General features: G+C 31.6%; 1 protein-coding gene across 1 annotated transcript in view; it reads left to right on the forward strand.

Moving 5' to 3' along the window:
- Positions 1-24,525, forward strand: part of LOC143200960 (protein Wnt-5b) — a 234,987-nt gene that overhangs the window by 147,898 nt on the left and 62,564 nt on the right. The window contains exon 4 of the mRNA XM_076411775.1: positions 8,292-8,472. Within this exon, the coding sequence (XP_076267890.1) occupies positions 8,292-8,472 (181 nt within the window). The remainder of the gene's footprint in view (positions 1-8,291; positions 8,473-24,525) is intronic.

Here is a 24,525-nt window from a genome sequence, read left to right on the forward strand (position 1 = left end):
ACCAGAATACACCAGAATAGGAAACAGACTAAAAAGAATCAAACAATTTAATCTTGTGTAGTGTAGTGTAATCAGCTGCATTGAATAGACTATGTTAATACATAAACGTTATTAGACCAAGTAACCTTACTTGGTCTCTTACTTGGAGATATATATATATATATATATATATATATATATATATATATATAGATATAAGCTAAGAAATATATATTATTATGTAAGATATATAGGATATTTCAAATGTCCCTCACAGTTTTGTACAAGAGAATATATTTTATATTTAACGGCTTTGTCACGTAGATTCACTGAATTTGAGTTATGTTGGTTTCGGCGGAATTTGATATATCTTGCGACGACTTCAAGAAATCCACGATCAGGAACTTGGTAGCCAAATCACACTAACTCTGCGACGTCCATATCGTTCACGCCCATGTGGTTCAATATAGGCCAAAAAAATTAGTGAAATTAAAAGTTGCATCATTTGAACGTGTTTCTTTTATATATATTCCATTTGTGATTTGGCACCAGCTGAAACAGTAGACATCATTTGAGTGAGTTATTTAACAAAAAACAACAAGGCAAACAGATCTTAAAACACAACACTAGCCTTATCTTGGTAATATCAAAGCAACAGGTAACCATTTGCTTGAATATTCTTCTTCTGCTAGCAAACTTTGTTGACTTTGGCTTGTCTTGGAAGACACATACAGTCAGTTTCTGTTGTTCAGAGGTATATAAGTAAAACATTATTTCATCGTGTACTATTTTATTCATATATCGCCATCAAATGTTATGAAGAAAATTAGTGTCGAATAATGACAAGTTTACGATAAAAACGTCAAATGGTATTTAACAACATTCAGTTCTGCCAAGACCCGAATTATAAATAGTAACCCTCGAAAAGTATTGAAAAGTTGTTAACAGTCTGCATTTATAATATGCTCAGCTTTATAATAGAACAATCTACACATGCAACTGTGCTTCCATAACTCAATCATTCGTAAATTCTAACGGTATTGGCGAGAGCATATACGTGTGGGAAGATTCTTTGAAAACAAAAATGAATACGCAGTATTTATTTACGCCGTCATTAATATCACTCGGCTAAGGAACATGGACATATTTCATTTTTTTTCTTCTAGAAAACGGTTGCTTTTCTCATTTTAATTATTTGATGGAACCATTCTAAGCTCATTTGAATATGAAAAGTATGGGAAATGTCGAATATGGTTGGTATAGTGTAGATATGAACAAGACAATGAGTCGTTTTTTCTTGTGAATTAATTCTGATTATATTTTTGTGTAAATTTGTGTGTTTGTTTTTAAAAGTTTTGTACATTATCATAATTCCAAGTGCTAGCCGTTACTTTTCCATTTGTTGGCAGCCTTTGAATTCTATGTCGGAAAAAATACAGATTAGAATACCTGACATCGATTAATTTTTTTTTGCTGCAGTATTACCTATATGACGACCATTTTCACGTATTAAGCGCTGTAGGTCTCCAATTTTTAAGTTCAAAGCTAAAACTTTCTTTATATCAGGTGCTTCTATGTATTCTTCTCATTTTTTTTACTTTAAGAAGGTATTTTTGAAAAAAATTAATATAATATATAGTAGTTAAAATATTTTCCATAATATTCTACAACTGTCTCACATCTTTTCAACAATATCGTGTCGAAAGAACAATGTTCCATTTTCTTCAGTATTTCAAAACCGTGTAACAAGACAACCTCTATGCTGCATTGATCTGAACAAGTAGTAAATACCAACTAGAAAGGTACTATGTCTGGTGAGTAGACTGGGTGTTACAGAACTTTTCGTTCGAACTGCAGCTGTTCTCTATGCTTCAAAATTTTGCAACGGGTAGCCGAGCGTTATCATGTAAAAGATGCGTTTGTTACCCCTATTAATGGTCTTTTTTGCAACAATACGTGATCAGTTGATGTCCGTAAACAACTGCAATGACAATCTTGTTCGGTTCTGCCAGTTCGTAGTACACTATAGCTACTGATCTCACCATATGTACAGCAAAATTATATGACCATGAATATACCGCTTCGATGTCAATATAGATGGCTCTCCTTGACTAATGACATGACTTTTTTTTTCTTAGTCTATGATGACCAGCTAGAACCAAATGATCCTTTGCTGATATCGTTTCGGGTTCGGGATAGTGAGTGTTTTGCGGGTGACAGAGACCCTGAGTTATGACTGGGATTGTCGTAGTTGGTTTACTACCGAGGTTTGCGGATGGGTAGGGATTTAATCAAGGTGTTTCGTGAGGTTAGGATGGAGTTGATAATGTTGGTAAGTTCTGATAGCTGCTTGCTAGTGAGGTTTTTCAAATGGTTTGCTGTTATACCATCTGGGCCAAGAGCTTTTTTAGAAGAAATACGTTTTATGGAGAGTTGAAGGTCTCTGGGAGAGAGTATGCTCTTCAAAAGATGAACTGACTGGAAGTATTTCCTCTTTAGAGAGGGGATAGTGTCATTTATGATGGACAATGTCTATTGAGGTGGGCCTAGAGATTGATTGCATTTCATTTGGTCTTCGAATGAATTAGCGAGGAGCTCGGAGCTTTTTCTGGATTTGTAAAAGCGATGTCCGTGGAGGAATCGGCCTTTGGAGGGGGGATTGCGTTCGAATTTTCCCCATTACGCTTTTGGCGACGCGCATGTAGGACATGTGGGACAGTGGGGTTGCCTAGATTTTGCAGAAATGATTCCCATTCCAGGTTCTAACCCTGTCCCTGACTTATCCTTGTTTTATCCTCAGGATCAAGGGTGGCGCTAATCTTCTCGCTAATCGGTTATTGTACCCGATTAGTCCTTTTATTTCTCTAGGGAGGTTAAATCGAAAAGGTTTAGGGCTACTTGTTTTAGTAGCTCTGTCTGCTAAATTGAATATCTAGAGAGTCTGGAGAATTTATACTTGGCATAGGTCCTGTTCGCTGAAGCTTGAGTTGAAACACAGACTCCAGTCGGTAGTTCTCTTGGGTTTAGAAGAGACGGAACTCAGGGAAAAGTCTTACACGCAGTCTTACTTGCAGGTCGGAAAATTGATTCGCATTTTAATAAACAAAGAAGTCAATTATTGTTGATCAATTGGAGGAATAGTGAGTTGGTTTGCTTGGAGCAATTAGTCCAAGTTCCACTTCATCGATTATCCCGGCGATGGCCGCACCAGTAGTGTCATCCATGATTCTTTGCGCTTGAGATTGTCGGAGTAGATCCACTTTTCATGGAAATATAAATCGATGAAATTGCTATGTTGAAACAGTTCGAAGTTGAATGTTCAATAAATTTGTTTAGTATCTATCCCCCTTCTTTTGGATCTTTACCATCACATATAAGCGTCGAGAAACAGTAAGTCTTACAATTTATGTTTTCCATTTTTTTTGGTATTCCATTATTAGCGTCTATATATAATGAACAATATATTAAATAATACTTAATGGAAAACTTCTCTTTTATGTAGGGAAATGTCAAAACCATAAAACTTAACAGTTTGTCCAATAGATATCGGTGATGCAAGGACCTATCAAATTGTATTTCATTTTAACAAATATTCATCCTTAATTAACGGTATGTATACGTAGTACTTGAATATTTTATTATACTCGATGACTTTTAGCATCATTTCCTTTGAATTAAATAGGAAACATAAAAGCCCAAGCAATTGGTGTTTTGTTAAGTTGGTGTGGATACATTGTGTTATTTCGCATGTATTACAACATGCATTGGCAACTTAATACACAAACTATTATATCATAAAACATTGTAAATACAATTATATTTTATTAATACAATCAAATTTATATTTTAAATAATTTTAAAAACTCATACAACTACGACGTTTGGAACGACAAAGGAAATTTTAAAAGAAATTTGTTTTTATATACATAACCATGTACGTTAACATAGCAGCATTTAAGAACTTTATCTTTCAAGATTATTCATTAATGTGATAGGAAAATAATAAAATTGATTGAGAAATAGTAAAATTAATTAGTATAGTTACCTTGGCAACTATTAGGTAATGCTCTGTTTGGTTTATTTTTCGATTTTTTAACTTTCTCAATATTTGTTCCAACTTCTTTCATTCAAATTTCCATGAATAGCAATTTTAAAATGTTCTAGATTAACGATTTACAAATTTATTTTTTTATGTAAAAAGGATTCGGTAGTTAAATAGTTGAATAAGTTTGGTATATATTAATAATTGATTGTTATATAGTTGTTAGATTAGTTATACGTTAATTTGTTTTTAATATTTAAAACTATTGTAGATCTATGGTTTTTTAAGTTTGCTATAATATATATATATATATATATATATATATATATATAATTTTATAATTTTATATAAATTTTTATTTTATTTATTATATTATGTTATTAAAAAGTAGCAATTTAAATACGATAAAATATTTAGAGGTCATTACTCAATTCCTTTTTAGAAACTTAGAGAACACTAAAATATAAAAATAAATTTTACATTATTTAAAGTTAAGCTGTTCGTTGCAAAACAAATGTTTTTCTATTATATCTTTTCTTTTCTTTCCCAAAATTAATATGAGAAGGAGCACGTACACATTCGTCTTACTTATGGCACGATTGAAGAAAACCAAAAACATTCGCAATATACATAATAGTCTTACTAATGTTGGGAACTATCGACCGAAATCGACTATCGACTGCTTAGTAATTGACTACTTTTTACTATCGACTGTTTTAGTCGCTATTGTTGGTTCGACTGATTTTACTACTTTTTACCAGTGACTGTTTCAATCGCTATTTTCGGTACAACTGATTTTGTTACTATTTACTATCAACTGTTTCAGTCGTGTACTTTTAGTTACTATTTTTGGTTCTACTGGTTTCATTCGACTGATTTTTTACATTCTGGCTCTGTTGTCCTAGACGCGACCTTGACAAAAATATACCCAATGTAGGCTTACATATAATTATATGACACACATTATACACAGTGACCCAAATAATTATATCTGTCCTTTCCTCGCTCAAAATTAAGACCGGGAAATACATCTCCGTCTTGTATAAGGAATGAAAAAAAATATTTGAAGCACACATTTGACTGAAAAAGTATTTACTATTTCAGTTCGACTACTTTTTTTGTGTATCGGCAGGTTCAAATGTTTTGCACTCCATTGTTTAATATTTCCCAATGCAAGTTAAACATATTATATATAGAAAACACAGGAACGATAGGAACTAAACTTAGTGGAATAGAGATTGTACCAAAAAATCCGCAGTATTCTAACTATACCATTAGCATAAACTGCAATTTAACAACGAATGAATAATGGGAATAAATGGAAACGACCATAGACATCTACATGGGACTTTGCAGCTTGAGACGTTCAACATCGCATTCCCGGTGGAATAATAAATACCTGCAAAGTACGAGCCACAACCGTATAAAAATATAATAAGACTTGAACAGTTTGTTGCGCGGTTTTCCTGTTGTCGAGCCTCTGGGGGTTTAGAAGCCGAGAAATCCGCGCCGAATCGCGTGTCTAGTATATTCAGATAATTACTGATGGGAGGTGGAGGATTAGAATATGCCGGATATAGAACATCCGCCAGCATATTACCTAAAGAAGGGTATGACGTTCTTAATGTGCAATGAATAACTCACTTCGTTTGTAAAATATATCCACGCTCTTATATTATGTGTAAGGGTTATCTGAGATTGTTAAATAACTTCCTAAGAACCAGTTATTTTCATCAAAATGTATTTTGTCGTCTTTAACAATTGTATATCTGAGAAACGTATTTTACTTTCATTCGAGAGCATATTTACCTTTTTACCTTTAGTTCTTGGTTCCTTCAATGGTGTGTTTACTTGTCAAGTCATCTTGGCATCACTGTATATTTTATTTCTTCTGCTACTCTCTGTGTACACCATTCTACATAAAATTAATTACTGAATTCTGTCTAATGCATTTAGCATATCCACAAAACAGTTAGTATTCATTCTCTCCTCATACGTTCTAACCTAATACTCATATTTAAATTTGAACAATTACAATCATATCTGGACACACAAATTTTTCACGCCCTACAATACAATTTTGTACAGTCATATTCAGTTAATTATGTGCTTACCTTTATTTGTTTCCACTCTCATCACCCTATCTCAGGAATTTACAGCATTCCACAACATTATCATATATCCTGAAAATTTCCTTCAGTTATTTTCAATTTCCGACACACTGTCTAATTCAATCACTAAACTGTTAATTTCTAATCTGCCTAAAACATGTTCGCGATTCCACCATTTATCAATTACTTCCTCTGTATGTCTTATCAAGTTCATCCAAACCGAAGGTGTTATGATTGACAATGCTTCCTTCCATATACCCAAACAGTTTTTGATGGAATATCCTTCTCGGCTACAATATATCTGCAATTAATTATTAATAAATATAATGGCCAACAAGACCTAATCGAATGCTATTGTAACTTTTACCTTTTTCCATGAATTTTTGTTGTGTTTACACTTTTTTTGTTGCTGTTTTGTCAAGAGTTCCACAATTAATCACTTTGAAATATTTCTGAAGTTTCATCAAGATACACAAATTCAAATAGTTTATCTTCTTTGGTCTTATTTTATGCCTTAAAAAATTGAATTATCTTAAGGCGGCGTCTGGACGGAGTTCCATTAAACCTCTCCGAGGGATAACTTATAAAACTCAGAGTTGATGCAGCAACATTGCAATGTTACGACGTCACAAATGTCCATGACGCATTACTAAAAAAACTTTGAATAGACTATATAACATCTGTTGTCAATAACTATATCATCCTCCCTATGTTTTAGTAGCTTTTTAGCTCTGGGAATAATAAAAAGTCACATAGGGCCAGATTAGTTGTGCATTAAATTATTATTTAGCGAATTTATCTAAAGACAATCCTGCTGGCATACGTTTTATGGCCAAAGGTCAATTCAGTTAAGCTCACTTTCTCAGCCGTAGACCATTGGAATTTGGATCCACCAAAACTTAAGATATCATTCCATATAATGTATACCACAGACATTTTGGGTAAAAAGAGTGTTACTCAAGAACTTATTCAGGGCAAACTAGTGTACGAATTTACAAGCGATAGTTTTAATACACTCATAAGCTGTCCAAGCGGGACTACTTACATTTCATTGGTCGTTTCTTTGGGATGGAGGTGTTACTTCGCCCGACTAATAAGCATTCGAATGAACAAAGCTATTTGTTTAGTTTAAGTCTGAGTGGTGTGATGAGTGAGATATCTAGAGATACGGATTTCGTGTATATCAAAAAATTTTAATTTAAACTTCCTTGAAATAAAATAGTTTTTTGGGCAAGTTATTTTTTTGCCGCTTAGTTGGTATAATCGTCCTATACACCAAACATCTGTTTGAACGTCATCTGTTATTTATTATAGTTTATTTACGGTGATCGATTTTATCAATTAATCTCAAGTTTGTTGTGAGATTTTTAAAATGTATACAATGTACTTGCTTTAACTAAAACACAACCTTTGTACTATTCCAATTGGTTGTTAGGCCCAGTAAATATGATTTGACACAGCAACTAATAAGAAAGTTTTTAATGAGAAAGCCTATCCAAAAAATAACAAATGAAAGCCTGAGCATTACCTCTTTAGGGATTGTACTTATCATAACAAAGGTTTCAGCCGATATGTCCCATCCGATCTATAAGAATTCAGGACATCCCAGATATCGCGGCTTAAGAATAAAAATTCTAGAAGTTGATTTTCGCAATCTTTTACTTTGTACTTCCTAATTAAAAAATTAAAGATGGAGCGTAGGTGAAAACGATAGCATAATAGTAACTATATTCTAATTTTACAATAAAATGTTTAACTAAACGAATATGGATAAAAATAATTTTCTCGTTAATATTACGTACATATAATTGCCGTAGTTCACAAATTGGTCTAATTAATGGAAGTATATTAAAGGCCTAACATTCAGAAGCATAGCTATACCTTTATTTAATTCTTATTGAATTTCTTCAGCTTTTTTCATTCTTTGTTAGTTATATTGCTATTATCTAATAGTTTAGTTTGATGTTCTTTGAATCTTGGACTAAGTGGAGAAACAAAGACCAGATGAAAATGAAAGACAATGAAACAAAATAAATAGAAAGTTAATATTACATTGGTGACTAGTAAAAAGAACAGTGTTAAAGTTTGATAAATATTTTTAACATTTGGATTGTATATAAAGGTGTAAATCATCAAACAATGATATATATTTGTTTCAGCTAGTAGAGAAACAGCTTTCGCTCATGCATTGGCTGCCGCTGGCGTAGCTCATTCAATTTCCCGAGCTTGCAGAGATGGACAGCTGTCATCGTGCGGGTGCTCGAGAATGGAGAGACCAAAGGATTTAAGGAAGGAATGGGTTTGGGGTGGATGTGGCGATAATTTAGAATATGGATACAAGTGAGTATATTACAAACATATATCATAGCTAATTAAATTAGAATGCGATAAAACAAAAATTAAAACTTTAATAAAACCTATTCTTCGACCAATATTGATCCCCTGCTCTGGTGTCCCACTTAGTACAAAACATAAAAACCTTGCAAACTCTTTATTTACTAAGACGAATGAAAACAATGTTTAAATCTTCATACAGTTGTTTGGACAATTTATTGGTTTGGTATTAACATTTCCATTATGCAAATATATATAATTTAAATTTGTATTAATATTCAAATGATAAACTGTGAGAAACTTGTAAGTAATACGACTTTTATAATACTATTTTCTGGATAGCACAAAGGAAATAAAACAGAAATTAGCGTTTTTTTATCGTTGATTAGTATTTATAAGATCTTACATACTTATTTGTGGATTTACAGAAATTACATCTTTAAATTTAGTATCTCTGATTTTTCATTTTGTACTAAAGGCTCTTCAGAAACATTTTTGATTCCAGGGATTAAACTAACTTATTTTGGTCATTTTTACTATTTAATCACTATTGTTTTTACTTTATTGTGATTTTATAGTTAAATGACCGCAGATGTCATAAAACGTGTCTGCAGAATTCCTGTATTACTATGGTAATTTCATATCTTACCTAGATCATTAGTATATATTAGTTTATCGTTTTATTGATATGTATTGGGTAATTAATTTTCTTATTACTATTTTATATAGAAATAATGTATTCGTTATTTTTGAATCAACTAGCAATAAACAAAAGTTACGAATACGATATATGTATACTTTTTAACATATATAGCTTTACTTTGTTAAAGATAAAATATTGTAGGCAATTCTTCCAGTTCTGTTACAGAGATACGTAGATAACAGAGAATTGTTACTGGTTAATACGTTTGGAAAATATGATGATTTTTCAACCCATTGAGAACGTTTTATAATAGATATCATAGACCTTTTATAAAACTTTTTCGCGCGGCTTATAACGATACTGGATACTCTATAAATTCTTTTGAATCCAATAAACTGAAAGAGGACAGTTTAACAATGGAACAGTGGTATCGTGGGTACCCAAAAAAAGCGTCACAGTTCGACCTATAAGGTCACCAAAGGTGGATTGTTGGTGGTGTCTTCTGTTTCTAGATATGGACTATTAGTATTAGGAAATAATCATATTTTGAAAATCAGCTGGGATTATTGGCATAAGAATCAGAGTTCCGGATGTAAAGCCACCAAAGGTGCACTGAAGTTGCTATAAACTATTGGAATATGAATGCATCCGATTTGGAAACTCTTAATTTGAGGAAACATCTATTCTTGCTGCCACTAAAAGTTATTGAAATAGCCCTTGACTCTTGCATTAGTAAAACAGCAGGTACTGGTGATTTAGCAACTTGCCACTTCTTTCCGTCAAAATGTGTATGTTATATCGTGTATGAAATATTGTAACCATAATAATAACACCATAATATACTCTCCATGTAAACAAAGCCTGAATGTAAGTATGAAATATAACCAATTAATTCCTAGTGGTTTGACCTAATTTGCTATCGGCCAAAAGGGAAACTCAATAATGTTTTGCTAAAACCTTAGTTATCATAAATGGAATCCCTAAAGAGGTAATTAATTTTTCAGCGTTTCCGTTTGTTTCTGTGTTCGCTTTATTATAAATAAAGTGATTTATATGGATTGTTGTTAATTATAACATCCTTATTAGTTGGTTGGTGTTAATTTATAACTATCGAGTGCGGAAACAAAAAAAAAACAGAAGTCAGCAGAAAGGTTTCGTTCTGTTCTATTTCAGATAAGTAAAAGGCCGTTATAATCAATCTTGAAATAATTCGTTTTGTCCTAAATAACCTTACTCCTTTTTCTATATCTATCTGTATTGCAAATACCATGAAGTTAAGTATCCTAAATAACTACAGAATATATATAGTATAAGTATCTTTATAATATATTTATCATCGAAAACTATATTATATATTTCTTAAATAGCAGCAAACGAAATCGCTTCTGCAGTTGGCATAAAAAAAAGAAATGTTAAATCTGATGCTAGTCGTTTAAGAAGAAAAAATGTTTTACAAAAACCTTTCAATAAAAAACATCAACAAATAAAAGATAATTTAAGAAAAGATCAGATGATTTTAATTCACAGACAGTTGGTTATATATATATATATATATATATATATATATATATATATATATATATATATATATATATATATATATATGTATATATATATTATATAATTATACCTTAGAGATAATATACATATGCATATGCATAATATTATACCATAGAGGAATTTCATTACTTCTGATTTCTATATAAAGCTCATAAGTGATATCATTGAAATAATATTAAAAAAATATGTACGTGCCACTAATTAATTACTAAATTTCAGCTAAACTGCTCTTCCTCTAATTATCTCTTTGGCAAATTTTATTGATTTAGTTTTTATTCTACATCTGTTATAAACTATCAAAAATAAGTGATTGAAGTTTAGGCCATCAAACAACGTTCAGAATCGTTCTCATTTGTTCGGGTTCAGAAGTTGACCCGAATTTGTTAACTTACTATGTATACTTTGTTACTTTGTTACTTACTTATGTGTTATTGTTTCTAATCGATACTGCTACCGGATATAGCTACTCAATATAGCTGACAAAAACGTCTATTTCTGTGAATTTATAAAGTGGAAATGTAATATATGGCTAATGTTTCAAATAGGGCTAGTAATGGAAAATACGTAAAATAATAATGAAGACAATTTTTCGCCAAGCCTTTTGTAGCGACCGCTACGAACCCTTTAGGCTGCCACGCATTTACCTACAGCAAGTTCAAAGGTTGGCAACGCTGGTGGATTGGTACCATGCGGTTCCCGGCTATAAAAGACCACCACGACGACGTCTCGCTCTCTTCAAACTTACCGAAAAAGCAATATTACGCAGTGACGGAGTCTCCTCGCATAAGTAGGTTTCCGCAGGAGTCCCGCAAGGTGCTCCACTAGCCACAGTACTATTCAACCTTTACATGGCTGATTTCCCACTCCACAAACTTTCCCATACAGCTTTGTATGCAGATGATACCGCTTTTTTCACAACCAGTTATAGTCCCGACGCTATCCGCAATAGACTTCAAAGCCAGTTTGACCAGACGATTGCGTGGTACAAACTCTGGCGGCTACAGATAAACCCGAGCAAATGTCAGGCTATTCTGTTCCACCCCAAGAAGGAGTTCCGCACCTATCGTCTCCAAATTGATAAAGCTCCTGGCTTCAGAAAGTTTCATACCTCGGTCTCCAATTCGACCGCAAATTCCAATGGTCAGCCCAAATACAGCACGTTATTTGCAAAGGCAATGGCGTATACAGCCTACTATTTCCACTCCTCTACAGAAAAAGTAAACTGCCAATCCCCCAGAAAGCGACTCTGTATAAAATGCTAGTTCGTCAGTCTGCCTCTTGAACCACTTAAGTTTTCCAATCCAAAAAGATCCGCGTTACTCAATGCTCCATGGTTTATGAGGAACGTCAACACTCACCTCGAATCACGCGTCCCGTTTGTGAAGAATTTCACGAATATGCTCAGTGTAAGGTTCTCGGCACCTTAGAACATGACAACACCTTGAATAAATCCCTACCCATCCACAAACCTCGATAGAAAACCAACTACGACAATCCCAGTCGTAACCCAGAGTCTCTCTCGCCCGCAAAACAATCTTACCCCGAACCCGAAGCGAAATCAGCAGAAGACCATTTGCTTCCAGCCGGTAATTATCGAAAAAGAAAAAAAACGTCTCGCTCTTGTTTCTTTTCTCTACCTTGTAACAGTACCACTTGCACAGCGCTACCGTACTTTCCTTACCTAACCTAATATCCTGTCCATTCTCACACATCGACCTTATCATCACCCATTTAATATCACAATAAACAAGTTTTTATTCAACCAGTGTTTTCAGTTCCCGTGCGAATTCCTTCCACAAAATAGAGTTCGGGCAAACAATAACATCGACAGCCTCACATTCCAACCGACCGACCAGACGAACATTCCTACACTTTGATTTACAAAAATGTATTCAAATTGTGTAGTATTAAAATTGATAAATGATTTAAGAGATGACTTTAACATACGCTCAAAACATCTCAATTAATTAAAGCTTATTACGACGAAACGGCAAGTACACAATCTGAACAGGTTGAATAAATATCATGGGGTTTTCTTCATCGAGAGCATTACAAAATCCGCAACAACCTACCGGGCGCATTTCAACAATTTCCAGCAAGATGCACGACCGCGCTCCGTCTGATAACGTAGCGCTACCACGCCTTTGTTTATCCTCTCTACCATATAGGATCCCGACCACTCAACCAAGTTAACTGGTTCTTGCAAAATTATTGTTGTACACTTCCGCGCTACCTGTTCTCGAACCGTTTCCCATCAGACTCTTTATTAATACAGCACGCGTCTCGTTAATTTGTTTACGACTTTTTTCAGGTGTTGATTTATCGACTTTTTATCGACAGAAGAAGTTTAAGTGTCGCTTTTTATTCGGTCTCTTCACTTTAAACCAGTGGACATGTTAAACACCGTTTTATTAACTTTGTATAAAGCAGTAATTCGTGTTTATTTTTATGAAGTATTTTTTATTTACTCTGTATGATTTTCCGGTACTAGTTTACTTAAACTTTTAAAATAATATTAAACGGAGAATATTACTATAAATATTTTTATTATTTTTAGCATTTTTAATAACTTATGCGCGCTTAACTTTTTATTAACTTACTGACAATATGATAACTAGTAATCGCCCTGTGATAGAAATCGATCAGGAAAAATTTAGAAATGATATTTTACTAAAACTTGTTTTCACAGTATTTTCAATATTAGATCAAAAATATATTTGATATATTACATTAATTAAAATAATAAATCTCTATATATTAAAACATATTAAAATATATGCAAACTATCTCAAGAACTAACACTCATTAATATTTTTTAAGTAGCATTTAATCAAATCTAGTTAATTTACATTAACTTGCAATAATCGACAAAGTGTTACTAAGTGTAAATACTATAATATATTTTAATAAATATTATAGGGAAATATTTTATCTCTTCAACACCCATCATTTTAGCATCAAAAGCTTTCTACTTGACTTGACTGACTTGAAGCTTGACCGATTCAGTCAAATACTTCAACTCCTAGCAGACGATCCGTATTTTCTCCGTAAGAGTTTATAGCATCGTATTGAATGCCACGTGTTTTTAATTAGGATTACGACAAATTTTTATGAGCAACACCTGGAGCTGTTGAAACACTTTCCTGTGGTTTTTCTACTAAAAACTCCTCGTTAATAAGAAGTCAAATAATATTTTCTTCTGTGTGTCTTAGTTTAATGTTAAAGTCTTGTCTCTCCTCAGGTGTCTTGATTTCTTGAATTTCTTTAATAAATTTAATAATTTAAAGTGTGTTGGTCTTAGCACTTAGTTATAAGGTTTATATAACTTATAGTTAGGTTAGGTTCCGAATATTTTATATATGTAGCAATTATTTTACAGTTAAACAGGAACAATTTAAATATGCAGATATATAAAAAGTAACATTCAAGATATTAATCATATGAAATGTGAAAATTTTATAATCCTGTAGATATGCATTCTCATAACATTTTCCCTTGTTCCAGTATTTGTATTCTATTTCTCATTATTCTCTAATATTTTTGTAATTTTTAGAGTATATTTTATAGATATTTTATAGTTTATAGATTGTATGTATTGTATTATTGTATACTATTTATTTCTTCTTCTATTTGAGCAAAATGATGTTATATTTGTTATGGTTTAATATCATTTTGTAATTATTTTTAATATGTTTGTGACCACTAATTGTATATTTATTAATAATATACTCATTAATTGTATTAAATAATTGTATAACTGCTTAAAAAAATCAAATTTAAGGATCCTTATATGATATGTATATGATATGGAATATTAATGATATACCTCAAATAAAAAGAAAAATTGCGTTGCACACTTAGTTATAACAATTTAAAAATATTACTTTTATTGTGTTTTTTAAACAATTTCCATACGTTTTTACAATAATAACTTATATTTTATTTTGTCTACGGTATGTTATTGTATTATTGAAATATCTCATAATTCTGCTACATAATAAAAGAACAATATAAACATAAAGCTAACCATAAGTTTATATTATTTAAAAAGATTATATAATCTACTAAAAAAAATTGTGCTTTCTAAGTATTGCTAGTTAAATATATTTTTTATTCAACAATAAATTATCGAAAGTTGATTTGAAGTGTCATTTCATTGCTTTTTTGCTATAGAAATGTAGCTGCAAATGCTATAATAGCGACCATTTTTATATTGCTAGAACTGTCAAAACCAGAGATCATAGCAATTACTATTAAAAAAGCCACAGCCAGTATTTTTATGGCTACAATATTGAGCATTTTGTAAAAACCACTAAACCGTACTATCAATGCAGTATATTCAGTACTCTGTGTTGAATTCAACTAGTCTCTCCACGCATTCACTTCAAGGGCATCCAGGCCAATTCTAAATTGGTTTCACACACAAAAACACAATTTTAAGTCTGATCAACAGTAGCTGTTCTATCTCCTGAGCTATTAGATCAATAATACCCACCAAGACTTTTTTTATTAATCTCCTAGAACGTCAGCAATCTGCCCGTGGGCAATAAGTATTATTATATCATGTCAGTTATATAACATAACTATCCTGACATGTAGTAGCTCACTTCATGAAATAATCTACTGTACAACTTATATCTAAATTAATTATAATCTAAATCTTATTCTAAATACTATTCTATCTTATTTTAAAGGCTATTCTAACTTATTCTAAAAACTATTCTAGCTTATTCTAGAGATTATTAAATCTCACTCTATGTCTACTAATCGTTTCATATGGCAGTTTGCGTTTGAGCCTACGCACTTCACTAGCATCGCGTACATTTAACTGTTTGGCGAATGCATTAAGATGCAATAATAGTTTTTCAGAGTACTTCGCAGTCGTTAATGCGGATATCACGCTGAATCAGTTTGTTGGACACGTAATATGGGGCATCGACAACCCACTAGCACTGAGTATCTTAAACTAATTAAGTATTCTAAGTATAGAGTTTCAATTAATTTTTCTGCATGTCTCCAAAACGCTTCTATAGTCTGACCACAATAAGTATTTCAGATGCTACATTTGGGGCAAAATAGGCATGGTTCTCCTAACTATTCTATGTTCTGTAAATTGTCGTTTGAACATGCTCGTCCAATGAAGAGTGAGTTCTATGACTTTTTGATAAAAGACATAATGGTCAGCGCCAAAATAGACATATACTAAGAAATTCTAGAGTCAACAGTTTCGAGACTTGTGGAAGAATGTTTTACATAAGTTTGAAGATAAGGATACATACATTAGTTTGAGAACTAGACTTTTTCTTCGATTAATATGGATCAAGTAAAAAACATATATTTGATTTACCTTTTTTTCAAACCTCTGTCACTAATAAATCTTCAAATGTTCAAGCTCGATCATTATTAACCCAGTTCAAAAAGGAGGAGGTTGTATGTTTGGCTGTATACATTTTTTTAATGTATATTCTCCGATTTCTCAATTCAATCAATTGTGGACCGATTTTCAATTTTTTTTTTATTCGAAAGAGTGCCTTTCCAAGGTGGTCCCATTGGAACCAAATTAGGATCAGATGGGGGGAAAGGGGGTAAATCGACGGAGAACCTCAAATTTTAAAGGCGCGTACAATGTTTTCACATGTTTTTTATCTAAAATTATCAGATATTTGTGTATAACGTTATTGGTGAACTGATGTGACTAGAAATCGGAAGTAGTTCAGTGTAAAAGCTTTTCAGTTTGGTTTTTAAGCACTAACTATATCATATGAGAAGACGTAGAAACAGGATAGGCAACTGTTTGTATGGTAGTTAGAACGTTAAGCCCATACGCGAAGGTCGCGGGTTCGATTCCCAATAGAGCAGCAACATTCTTTTTCTAGTTTGGTTGGAACATATGAACCACCTAGACTAGGTACATCTTACTACTGACTTTTATTTAGTTATTATAGTGATTATTACGTACTTAATTTATTTTAAAACGTTTATTTTTTGTGTTAAAAATCTTAAGTTTGATTATTTTTCACATTTTAAGTTCCTTATTAATTTTTTGAAGTCAGTTCAATTTTTTTTTTGAAAAAATATTTTATTTTGATTTAATCTTTCCCGGTTTTCCGCCGAGATGCTCTCAATTACCACCGCAACACAACAATGGCCCATCCTGGCTTAATATACACATTTAATTGGTTGATATGAACGGTAGCCGGTTATTAACGAAAATAATTAAACAGATTTCTTTTTTTTCGGCTTTAGATAAAGTAATGTTTATTCAAAGGGGATTAAGATAAATTTATTGAGTGTATGTATAATTAAGTAGCGGTCTTAATTTTAAGCTTTTTAATTATTGCCGTTTAGCGTGTGGTGTGTGTTGATTTCTACCGGGCTAATAGGCACGAAATTATTTCGGGCGTAAAATAACGGTGATAGAATATTATTTGGATGTACACGTCAGATTGGCCAGTCAAATATACGCTGAGAATTAAGAAACCGTTTCAAGTTATACACTGATGGATAAATAACGCTAGGAATATGCAACATTTAACCATCTATTAGAAAAAATTACTTGTATTTATTAACATAAGTGGATAAATTTCGACATTAACATGAAATATTTTTGGACATAATATATAGGACAAAGATATTTCATATTTATTATCTAAACATGATTTCATGTTTATTACGGCGGTGATTATATTGAGAATGTAGTTGTATTTCCGGTAGAATATAAAATAAAGACACTTTTATTGATAAATACAAGTAATTTTGTTTTTTTTTCTAATAGATGGCTATAAGTTGCATATTCCTAGCGTTACTTATTCGATGAAACTAAACTAGAACGCCTTTCAAAGGTAGCTGCTCATAAAATATTCAGGATATAACGGCAAAGTCATTCATTTAGGCAGTCCAAAGTTATTGCGCTTTTGAATAAATTCAAAGAAAGATTCCGGAATATAATTTTTGTCATATTTTGCTAGTTTACATCCGAAAAGGAATAATGCGGCCAGGCTCAATCTAAAATTGCTTGGTAGTTATACTTGCCCCACACCAACCAATCTTCCTTGTAGACCAACTCAACCATACATATCGTAATCCATAAATGTCAAACACAAAATATAAAAACAACACCACTACTTATTGAAGCTGCCAATAACAATACTAAACTGGAAGAGATGATGAGTAAATTAATATAAGTAATGGATCAAATGAATCCAATGTTTAATCAACTCACCACTATTGCCAACAGACTTGCCTAATGACTGAAAATCGCCCTTTGGAATGCAACTGGCTTACAACAATACGCCAGGGAGCTAAATATATGTATAACAGATTGAAACATTGACGTAGCGATGGTTTCCGAACCACACTTCGCAGATAAATACTATCTGCGAATTCCCACATATAAACTTTGTTATACAAAACACCCAGATGATAAAGTCCATGTAGGCACAGCCATAATCATCCTTGAAAACTAGGTATAAAGCACTACGAAAGAGAAACATTTAATAAAGAACAGCAAGCAACTTACAAGCAACTACTGGAACTATTGAAGTTCATTTTCCATCCAAACATAACAAGGCATTCCAAACACATTCATTACATTTCCAAACCTTTTTTAATAAGTTAGGCCACAGATGTATTTCCTGAGTAGGATACAATGCTAAATATTAATAAAGCGATAAAGACAGATAATTTACAACATACCTCTACTAATGAACCAACATATTGGCGATGAAATAGAAACAAACAACCCGATACTCTAAACTTTTGTGTTAAAACATTTTTGATACAAGAAAGTGTCCGGCAAAAGTGTCATCACATTTTTAACTATCATCTGATCATTTACCAATAATAATAACAGATTTTTCAAAAATAATCATTCAACTAAAATTATGTCTCTAAATGTACCTTTAAAAATGGAAATTCATATAGAAACAACAGCAATAAGCATAAAAATAACAAGGAGGCAGCATGGTACGCAACAGTAAGACATCTACAAAAAAAACTATATATAATATACAATTTAATCAAAAGAAAATTTGACAACAATGAAGAACTCAAGAAAGCAAAAGAAAATTTAATGAAACATTAAAAGAACTGAAAGAGTTGATCCAAAATCAAGGAATTCTAGAATACTGAGGCTAAAAGATTAAAAACAATGATAACAGATGGGCTAGAAAGAATAGTATGAAAAATACATTAAAGGTGAAGAAAATAAATTTACAAATATCCTAAATTTTCATTTCAAACGTATCTAGCCCATGAGAAAATTATTATAAGAGAAGTTAAATAATTAATAATAAGAAAAATAATTTTAAAAAAGCTACCAGGTATAATCTAATAACCGAGAAACTTTTCCAAGAACTATTAGAAGTGTAAGATATTTAACGCAATATTACGAATTAATTAGTTTCCTAGCAAAGTAGAAAAAAGGAAAAAATGTTGAGTTTATTACCGATAATATCCAAAGTTCTTGAACAATTATATATAAAGAGGCGTAATAATACAATAGGAACAAGAAATATTATTACAGCTTGGGTTTTGTGGTAAGTACGGAAATAGTTCCGTTATCTATAGAGATCAAATGCATAGATTGGTAAACAAAATAAATCTAGACATAAATGCCAAAATATATTGTTCGCCAGTACCATACGGGTTTACAGGTTACATTAGGAAGCTTCTCCCCCATCCTCATTAAACTCTTATTTCACAAATAGACATCATCACTACATAGTATAAAACAAAGTCGCCTTTTCTGTCCCTATATCCCTATGTGCGCTTAAATCTTTAAAACTACGCAACGGATTTTGATGCGGTTTTTTTCAATAGAATGATGAATTTCAATGAATCACTCTATTCAAGAGGAAGGTTCATATGTATAATACATGCATAATATACTAAGGCAACATTGCTAATTTTAGAGGTTTCTAACGTGATGTCGTAAATTAACCTATTTTTTTAGGCTTATTTAGCAATTAACAAAAACGCTGCCTAACCCTACGAGTTAGATCAAATTAATGTACTACAGTATTGTACACCATAAAAAGGTCTACAAAAATGTCCGCGATGGTATATGTTTATCTTTTAGGGATAACCCACATTAACCATTTTTATTGTTTACTTTTTACGTGAGAAAATGGCTTATTTACGAAGCTATTTTAAGCAATACGGCATTAATCCTTATCGAATTAAGTACCTTAAATACAGTGTGCAATTAATATAGATCAATATGGTTCCTTACAGCATGTAAATTAAACAAATATTTTCGGAGATATTATAAATTTAAAATTTGCGTTTAAAAATGTGTAATGTAATAAAAATTGTATGAATTTAGATATTCCAAAGATAGCAGGAAATATTCATAGTAAGTATAGGGGAAGAGGAATTGTTTTACTCCAAATTTAATGCGTGCAGGCCAAGGGCAGTAATGAATGAACCAAAAATACTGGATGGATTTTAATCATGTTTTCATTGAGTGACATAGGCATATATATTTTATGCCCGTGCAAAGTCGGAGCGGGCCGCTATGTTTTTATATACAACGTTCATATTTTTTCTGTAGTGTATTTAATTTAGTATCAGCATTGCACCCGTGCGAAGCCGGGGCGGATCGCTAGTTTTACCATAAAACAAGACTATGAACACACTGAACTACATCCAGTATATTCAGAAGTTCCACAGGCAGTATACTGGGTCCTATATTGTATCCCCTACATACCGACGAATTACATTATAACAATTATGACGAATTAAAGAAACAAATCTACCCATGTAACATTTACTCTACATAGAAAAACATGCCTACCACTGAGTATCAATAATTGTCACCTCCTCTGGCAGACGATGCTAAACACCTTGGCATGCATCCATACAGACACCTAACTTGTAGAAGCACATACTTGTAAAACTAAGACAACTTGGACAGGAAGAACAATACCGAAACCTTTTTTTTTCTAGCCTTATAAATATTATTCCTTTCATAAGAAAATAACAAGCCATTATTACAAGAATGATCCGATTTATATCAAATATATTAAGTACTTTTTCTTTTAATTAACAAAAACTGGTCATCGTATTAATCCTGATAATATTTCGTAATAGAATGGTTTTAAAGACTCTTAATAACTTATGTGGATTTTTTTTTGATTTGTATCTTAATTAATTTTATTTATTAGCAATTATATATTCGATAAAAAGCACCATCGTTCATTAATGTCCGTACTGTACGAAGAAAATGAAGATTTATGGATACAACACCTGTATTTTGTATCGAATTTATGTGATATTTTTTAAATTATAATTAGGTATTTTTAATGTTTTTTATTAACTTTCTTTTTAAGCGGACACTGTTCCTTATCTCAATTTTAACATGAAAGCAATATATTTTATCGACCTTATTAATTTAATTAAGGGTTTGAAATTAATTCGGTTACGTTATTAAATTTCAACAACCTTGCATATTTCCTTATTTGAATCATTTAACCAACTCTTGCATTTCTTTATCTTTGATTGTATTGTATTATCATATAGTCTGCAAGTCTTAGGGGACTAGAAACTAGAAAACTGCAGCTCAGTAATAATATATATATATATATATATATATATATATATATATATATATATATATATATATATATAAATGGACTAAGAAATAGAGAATAAAAGGTAACAAGAGTACTCATTGCATATTCACCTACAACTAAACTGTTCACATATCAATAAATATATATAGTCTATTCAAAACTATAATGACGCACGTCATCAATATGTGCCTGTCGAAAGTTCCTTCTCATTTTATTCTATTTAAAAAGAGATCCGTTTGTCGAACGTCTGCAAAATTCTTCAAAATATTATAATTACGGGTTACAAACCGGCAAAACACACACGACATTTCAAATCACCCTCGGTTTTTATTAAAAAAAATTTTTGCGCGTTGCAGCTGCTCTAAATATTAGCACGGGCACGGTCATTAAAATGTCTCAAATAATAAAAACAATATAACCTTAGATTCGCCAAAATGAAACCGTCTTTATGCGAAACAGGTGACGAATCATAACAAATTACAAGTATACGAATATTTAAAAATATATATAATGTATAAGAACAGCAAATATTTCAGAAAAAAATTGTTAGCCTGGAAAGTATCTATAAAAAAAGAATTATCACAACGGTCATTCAGATCGAGGATAATATTCAACCAGAATTGTCTGGATTTATGGAAAGAGGCATTGTGGAAAATAGCACCTTCGGTTTGGCTGATCTCGATCAGACACATTGAAGAAGAAATTGACAGATGATGGAATTGTGAACAAGTGTTAGATAAATTGTAAATAAACATATAATATAATAGAGAAAAAAGACAACTTAGTTATTCACTTGATTAGTGTTTCTGAAAGTGACAGTGATTGAATAAAACTTTATGAATGTGGGTTTATGATTTAATTCTGACAATTACAAATACAGGGTGATGAAAGAGGAAACAACTAAAGATCAGTATATAATTAATATTGTTTAATTGTAGGAAATTATATTATAGAATGTGAAAGCTTTATGAGCATGTGTGTTATTTTTCAGAATATACATGAACGTTTGGTTAAGATGTATGAGGAGAAAAATAATACTGTTTTGCAAATATGGCAAATGTATTAAGGAGAATTCAGGTAATTTTTCCGGGTATGAAGATCATAATAATTTCCGCCACTTTCCAAATACGGGGAAGTTATTTCACTTATTTTAAATGTTATTAACTGTATCTCCTTTTCCAATAATTCTTGTAAAATGTTTCCTATTGTTAGATCATATGCGATATTTTTTATGGTTATTTTCTTTAATTATTATTTACTTAACTTCCTTAACAGGAAATTGTTCATGGGGTAGATTCGTTTTTTTTTTGGATGTCTTCTGCGAGTGATCAACTTTGGAGATCATCCCAAAAAATATTCTGTCTTACCCAGCCTGGTTACTGGCATGACTGGGATCATTTTCTTTGTCGAATTTTGCACTCTTTCCTAAGAAAATCACAAACATTAAACAATCACAAACATAAATTTACGGCCGTGCCCCAGCATGATTTGAACCAGTGACTATCGCAACAGTAAGTTGACCATCTTGTCGCCTTTACCAATGCGACAACAAAGCCGGCGGTAGATTCATTTGATGGAAATGGGGAATTTAGGTAGTCGGTAATTTTATTTTCTTTACCTGTAGAGAGCACAAAAGTTAGTGGTTTAAATACGTTTTTAAGAGATTAGAGAAAATTTTCAAAAAGCAATTTCGGAAACCCATTTTAAGGTCTGCTGCTATAACTGGAAAAACGTTGGTACAAATGACTTGGTATTAAAAAAAACGTTTTCGTTTTATTTAAAATTATATTAATTTTTAATATCTCCATAGCTAACCATGGATTTTGTAATAGATATTTTAGCGTTTTTATCAAAACCGTGTTAATCTTATAATAAGCAAGTTTATCCATCATATTTTTATAGAAGGAACCTATAAAGTTTCGTAAGGATTGATAATTTATCGGAGAATTTTGTTTTGACAGCGTTGGATTAATAGTTAAAATAAGCTCATTATTGACTGATCTCTTTGATCTCAAGTCAACTTGGGAGTATATTCCAACTAACCAGTACAGTTCTTTGATTCTGAATCTGCTCCGCTTTTTCTCTAATGTGACGTTTCCAATTTAATGTACCATCGAGATGGATGCCAAAGCATTTCGCTAACTCTACTTCTGGGGAATAGGTTATCCTTCAAGTAATATAATTAGATTTTTGTCGTTTCTATAATTTATAGATTTCCTTGTAAATCGTTTAAGATATAGATATAATTTACCTAATGCAAATGATATTAATATTTAATATTGATTTAATATATTTCTCAAGAACTTAATCCAAAGTGTTACTGATAAGAGATTGAATCCGGTGGATACAAGGATAGAAAATTCTAATTAAGCGTTATATTTTAAGCATTTCCGGGTACAGCTAGACATTCAATTTCTGTCGCATTTTTTTAAAATTGTTTCTATTGTTATAGTGAAAAAATAACCCTAAAAATATTTTAGAGGCCAACAATTTAGGAACCACCATATATGACAAATGTCAAATAAAGTTTAATTGTTACTATTTTCATAACGAAAAGATTGAACCGACTTCAAAAAATAAATAAGGAAGTCACTAAAAAGTATAAAATAAGCAAACTTAGATTTTTAACACAAAAAAAAAAACGTTTTAAAATAAAATATGTACATAGTAATCGTTATAATAACTAAATAAAAATAAGCAAAAAACTTATTTAACCTATCTGCTACATGTATTTTGTATTCTACTATATACACACAATTTAGCTTAAAACCCATCTAAATCTATTTATCTATTTACAATATTATTTTAACTACTACCAACTGAAAAGTTTGAAGTCAGTGCCGAGCAACAAACTAGATTTATTTTGTTCGTAATTTAATTTTGTGTATATGTATATGTCAAACTATCATTATTTTTGTATTTACAAAGTTACAGTAGTTACAAAGTTCCAATCAAACTAGAACAAAAAAAGTTGCTACCCTGCTGTGAATCGAATCCACGACCTCCGCGTATCAACTCAACGTCCTAACCATTACACCATAGAAACAGTTGCCTACAAAGTTTCTACGACATCTCAGATGATATCGTTAGTACTTAAAAAGTAAAGTTAGTTATTTTTACACTGAACTGCTTCCGATTTTTCGTCATTCGAACATTAGTTCAACAATAACATTATAAACCAATATCTGATTATTTTGGATAAAAAATATGTGAAAACATTGTACGTGCATTTGAAATTTTAGGTTTTCTCTCGATTTCGCCCCTTCCCCCAACAGATCCTGA

This window comes from Rhynchophorus ferrugineus, unplaced genomic scaffold, assembly GCF_030347505.1.
Source record: "Rhynchophorus ferrugineus isolate W39M unplaced genomic scaffold, kcgeb_rfMv2 rfM8, whole genome shotgun sequence".
NCBI classification, from domain to species: Eukaryota; Metazoa; Arthropoda; class Insecta; order Coleoptera; family Curculionidae; genus Rhynchophorus; species Rhynchophorus ferrugineus.